Source organism: Vombatus ursinus, unplaced genomic scaffold (assembly GCF_900497805.2).
Source record: "Vombatus ursinus unplaced genomic scaffold, bare-nosed wombat genome assembly UNPS02014786.1, whole genome shotgun sequence".
Taxonomy (NCBI): domain Eukaryota; kingdom Metazoa; phylum Chordata; class Mammalia; order Diprotodontia; family Vombatidae; genus Vombatus; species Vombatus ursinus.
In genome coordinates this window covers 11,894,643-11,899,909 of record NW_020954564.1, presented here as the reverse complement: position 1 = coordinate 11,899,909, position 5,267 = coordinate 11,894,643, and the positions used below count along the sequence as shown (strand labels likewise).

At 42.1% G+C, this 5,267-nt stretch overlaps 1 protein-coding gene across 1 annotated transcript; it reads right to left on the bottom strand.

The window, feature by feature from the left end:
* Positions 1-1,376: 1,376 nt before the first annotated feature.
* Positions 1,377-2,327, bottom strand: LOC114046941 (olfactory receptor 1K1-like). Its single transcript, XM_027867578.1, has one exon. The coding sequence runs from the start codon at positions 2,325-2,327 to the stop codon at positions 1,377-1,379; it is 951 nt and encodes a 316-aa protein (XP_027723379.1).
* Positions 2,328-5,267: the final 2,940 nt, after the last annotated feature.

Genomic DNA, 5,267 nt, shown 5'->3' with positions numbered 1-5,267 from the left:
AGACTGTGTGAGTTGGAGCACCAGCCAACATCAGGACAGGCTCCTCCCCAGAGAGTTGACTCCCAGGTAATGATTATTTTTAGGCATAATTGCTCATAAAGAGAGACCTTCTATTAAGACATGAAGGGTTTGTGGCCTGTGCTGGGAGAAGGACTGTATCCACTGATAAAATCATGGAAAGAAGTTCGAGTCATTGTACTATGAATAGCTGGGTGACTGAGCCTATGAAAGATCAGGTTATACATAGGCATGTTGTGTCTCCATCCTGAACTATAAGCTACAGGAAGGCAGGGTCTGTGTCTTATTTTAATTTTGTATCTTCTCCAGTCCTGAATACAGTGTTCTGCACACAGCAGGTGCTTAATGAAGGTGTGCTTGAAATGAAGTATAATTGATAGGCAGTGTGGTACAGTGGATAGGGCACTGTCTTAAATCCTGTCTCAGACATTCATTGTGGGACCCTGGTCAGGTCACTGAAAGTCTCTGGACTTCAGTTTCCTCATCTGTAAAATGAAGGTTCTGGATATGGTGACCTCTAAGGTCCCTTCCTGAAGCTACATGGCACAATAGAAAGACTTGAGTTCAAATTTAGCCTTGGGCACTTACTAGCTGTGTGACACTTAACCTCTGTTTGCCTCAGTTTCCTTGACTGTAACACGGGGATGATAATGGCAACTATATTACAGGATTCTTGTGAGGATCAAAAGAAATACTATTTATAAAGCACTTAGCACAGTGCCTAACACATATTAGGTGTTATATAAATGCTTATTCCTTCCTCTCCCCTTCCAGGTCTAATTCTATAATCCTATGAATTGAAGTAAGACAGAGTTGGGGTTGTAATCTGGGAATATGCCTTTGCTGACTTAGGTTCCATTTTCTCACAGCATAGAGTTCAAGGAAAACTCTGAAAGGGCCAGAGAAGATGAGGGGGAGGAAAGAAGGGTGCTGAATTGGAGTGTGAGACCTGGATTTGATTTCTAGCTCTGCTATTTATCTCCCCTTAGACAGGTCACTTAATTCCTCTGGGCATCAGGTTTCTCCTCTGAACACTAAGACAGTAGAGCCTAAAGCTGAACTTCTAGTTCTCACATTCTGTGACTTTATGATTGAGGGGACGTCTCTGCATGTGGGAGTGCATCTATGCCTGAAAACAGCAAAAGCACTGGATTTGAAGTCAGAAGATTTAAGATCAAATCTCAACTTTGCCACTTACTGGCTGTATGACTTTGGTGAAGCTATTAACCCTTTATGAGCCTCATTTTCCTCATCTGTAACAAGAGGATGTTGAACTAGATAATCTCTTCCAACTCTAGTACCCTATGATTCAGTTGATTATTGGCCTTCTCTGTCTCTCAGGGAAGCAAGTCTAGTCCTTAGGTAGGCTCAACTGAGATCCTACGTCCAGTAAAGAGAGACCGGAGTGCCCCTTGAACATCTCGGTTTCTGAGGCTGTAAATGACTGGGTTGAGCATGGGGGTCACTACTGTATACATGACAGTGGCCACATGGCCCCGTTCAGCCTCATATCGTGCTGTGGGCTGGAAGTAGACTGCAATGATGGTGCCATAGAAGAGACCTACCACGGCCAGGTGGGAGCTACAGGTAGACACAGCCCGGATCCGTCCAGACGCTGAGGGCAGGCGTAACACAGCAACAGCAATGGCGCCATAGGAGGCCAAGATGAGCAGGAAGGGTGTGACCACCACAGCAGCCCCCTCTGTGAAGATAAGCAATTGAATATGGCGAGTGTCAGAACAGGCAAGTCGCAGCAGGGGCTGGTGGTCACAAAAGAAGTGGGGCACACTCCGGGAGGCACAGAAGGACAGGTGGGCCATGAGCAGGATGTGTAGCAATGAGTGGGTATGAGAGACAATCCAGGCAGCTGCCACGAGTCCTGTACACACGGCCCGGGACATTCGGACCACATAGTACAATGGGTGCCGGATGGCCATGTAGCGATCATAGGCCATGGCAGCCAGTAGGTAGCTGTCAGTCACGCCCAAAGCAAAGAAGAAATACATCTGAGTTAGGCAGCCTGCCCGTGAGATGGAGCGGTCATGGGCCAATAGGTTGGCCAGCATCTTGGGCACAGTGACAGAGGTGAAGCAGAGGTCGGTGAAGGAGAGGTGGGCCAGCAGGAAATACATGGGGGAATGGAGGGCTGGACTGGCCCGGATGGCTGCCACAATGAGGCCATTCCCCATCACGCCTGCTATATACAGGACTAGGAATAGGGCAAAGAGAGGCCGTAGTTGCCCGGGGCTTGTGGACAAGCCCAGAAGGATAAATGGGGCCCCATCAGAGGACCTGTTGGTCTCATCCATGTTCTGGTTAGTCCTCCACTCAAGGGAATTTGATTAAGTCACCTTCCCTCTCTGGGCTCAGTTTCCTCATCTGAAAAATTTATTTAATAAATACTTACTAAACACCTACTCTGAGGAGAAGACTGTTTTTCATTCTAGGGGAGAGCCAAATTTGAGATGATATACACAGTCTTTCCCTCATTGAGCTTACATTCTAGTGAGGCAGCTAGGTGATACTGTGAATAGAATGCTGGGCCTAAAGTAAAGAAGACCTGAGTTCAAATCTGCCCTCAGATACTATCTATGTGACCTTGGGCAAGTCATTTAACCTCCATTTGCCTCAGTTTCTTCATCTATAAAATGGGGATAATAACACTTATCTCCCTGGCTTGTCGTGAGGATCTAATGAGGCAGTAATTGTAAAACACTTAACACAGTACCTAGCACACAGGAAGCACTATGGAAGTGTTAGCAATTATTACTAGTAGTAGTAGTGGTAGTAGTAGTAGAAAGAAAAGATACTCACATCAATAACTATGATTCACAATAACATGAGTTCATGAAGTAGAAACTCTCAACAACTATATGAAAATTGTTCCAAATCACTAATAAGAGAAATGTAAGTTAAAACAACTCTAAGTTTTCACCTTATACCCAGTCTGGAAAAGAAAGGATGGTCAGTGTTGGAGGGACTGAAGGAAGGTAGATATACTTGTTAGTGGACCTGTAAATTAGTCTAATTATTCTGGAGAACAATTTGAAATTCTTCTTGAAAAACAAAACAAAACAAAACAATCCGTTCTTACTGTTTGACTCACGATACACAGCAGTTATTCCCAGGAAGCCAAAGAAAGAGAGAAAACATATTATGCATTCCTCATGCAAAGTTATAGAGGTGAGAGACGGGATGTCATGTATAAGGAATAGCTAGCAGGCCAGTTATACTGAAATAAAGACTGTTTGAAAGGAAGTACCACAAAATAACATTTCTTTCAACTAACACATTATGTTCTTTGCTCTTAACCTGTTACATGTACACCAATATAGCAAAGTATTTCTAGCAACATTTTTCATAATACCCCCAAACTAGAAACAAAGTATCTGCCCATTGAATGAGGGATGACTGAAAACACTGAATGTAATAGAATAGGTTTGTATCATAAGAAACCACAAATATGAAGAATTTAAAGAAACTTGGAAAGACTTGCATGAACTAATGCAGAGTGAATTAACCAAAAAACATATATAGAAAGTATAAAGAAATATATAAAAACATAAAAAATATACAGAATGCCCACATTAATGTAAAGAAAAACAACATTAATGGATAGCAGAACTCATATCAATCCAATAACCAATCTTGGCTCTAGAGGACTAATGATGAAATGTATTTTTTCTTGGTAGGGAGATTGTAGGTTATGCAGGTACTGAATGAGGCATACACTGTCAGGTCTGGGCAGTGTGTTGGCGTGTTCTGTTTGTTCTTTTTTTTTTTTACAAGGGAGTGTTCTTTTGCATTGGGTATAGGGAGTAGTCACTGGGAAATAGTAATAATATAAAAAGAAAAAGCATCAATACAACATTTAAGTAAAATGAGGAGGTACAAACACTGCTATGTGAAAGCTGAAGGGCAGGCTGGTACTCATGAAGAAGAGATCATGGAAGGCTTGTTAGGGGGAGGTGGCTTTAAACAAGAAGTTCCCAAACTTATTTGGCCTACAGTCAACTTTTAAAAAAAATTGCTCCATGCCTCCCCCAAAAATCTACTTCCTTTAACCTTTTAGCAGATGTTTTGAAATTTGTGTCATTTAAAAAAGTACAAATGTATTTTTAAAAAAATGATGCATTTTAAATTAAATAATTTATTGCAAATATGTGGGTTTTTTCCTGCATTGAAATTTTGATGACACAATATTGTGTTATGTGACTGTACAGTATCATATTGCAAACAAGTCATTACACACACATATTCCTGCCAATGCATGCTGAACTTCTTGACAATGTGCAACATGCCTGCCTGCCTTGTTAAGACCTGTTGGTGAACTTGAGTACTGATTGGTTATAACTTGTATTTTGTGTGTTTATTTGGAAAAGAATGTAATCACTATGACTTTAACTCTGTTACACAACAAATGAAACATGTATAAATGGTTTTTCAAAATTTTCTTCTCTTCTTTCCTTATGCTCTCATAGCCCCCTTATTTTATTCAACACTCCCCGATTGCACCTGAGACTACTACCGTACCCCAAGATCGGTCCAGTGCCCCCCAGGGGGAGGTATCACCCACCTTGCAAAAGGATGGGTAGGCCTTCAACAGCTAGGTGGTACAGTGAATGGAGAGCCAGTCCTGGGATGAGGAAGACTCATCTTCCTGAGTTCAAATAAACCTTGGACACTTACTAGCTGTGTGACCCTGGGCATATCACTTGACCCTGTTTGCCTTGGTTTCCTCATCCATAAAATGAGCTAGAGAAGAAAATGGCAAACTACTCTAGCATGTTTGCCAAGAAAACCCCAAATGGGGCCACAGAGAGTCTCTCTCTCTCTCTCTCTCTCTCTCTCTCTCTCTCTCTCAGTGCCAGGGAACCAGGGAACTCAGGGCCTTGAATGTTAGGCAAGGAATAATCACTGGGGGGTTTGAGCAAAGGAGTGTACAACCAGACCCATATTTGAGAAAGCATATTCCAGTAGTGTTGTGAATGGACTAACAGGGAAAGAAGGGTCATATAGTCAGTAAGACTTATTGGGAGGCTATTGTAATAGTCCCTGAAGGTGGCACTGAGAATCTATAGTGATTGGATAGCAGGAGAAATAGAGAGAACAGAATAGATGTAAGTGATTTGTAAAGGTGGAATCTATAGGACTTGGAAATAAATCATATGTGAGAAGTGATAAATTGGGAAGAATTAAAGAAGGTTTTTTAGCTTTCAAACATGGGAGACTGGTTGAATGGCAGTGCC

Excerpts from the sequence above, each read along its gene's own strand:
- LOC114046941 (XM_027867578.1), bottom strand. The coding sequence starts at position 2,327 with ATGGATGAGACCAACAGGTCCTCTGATGGGGCCCCATTTATCCTTCTG.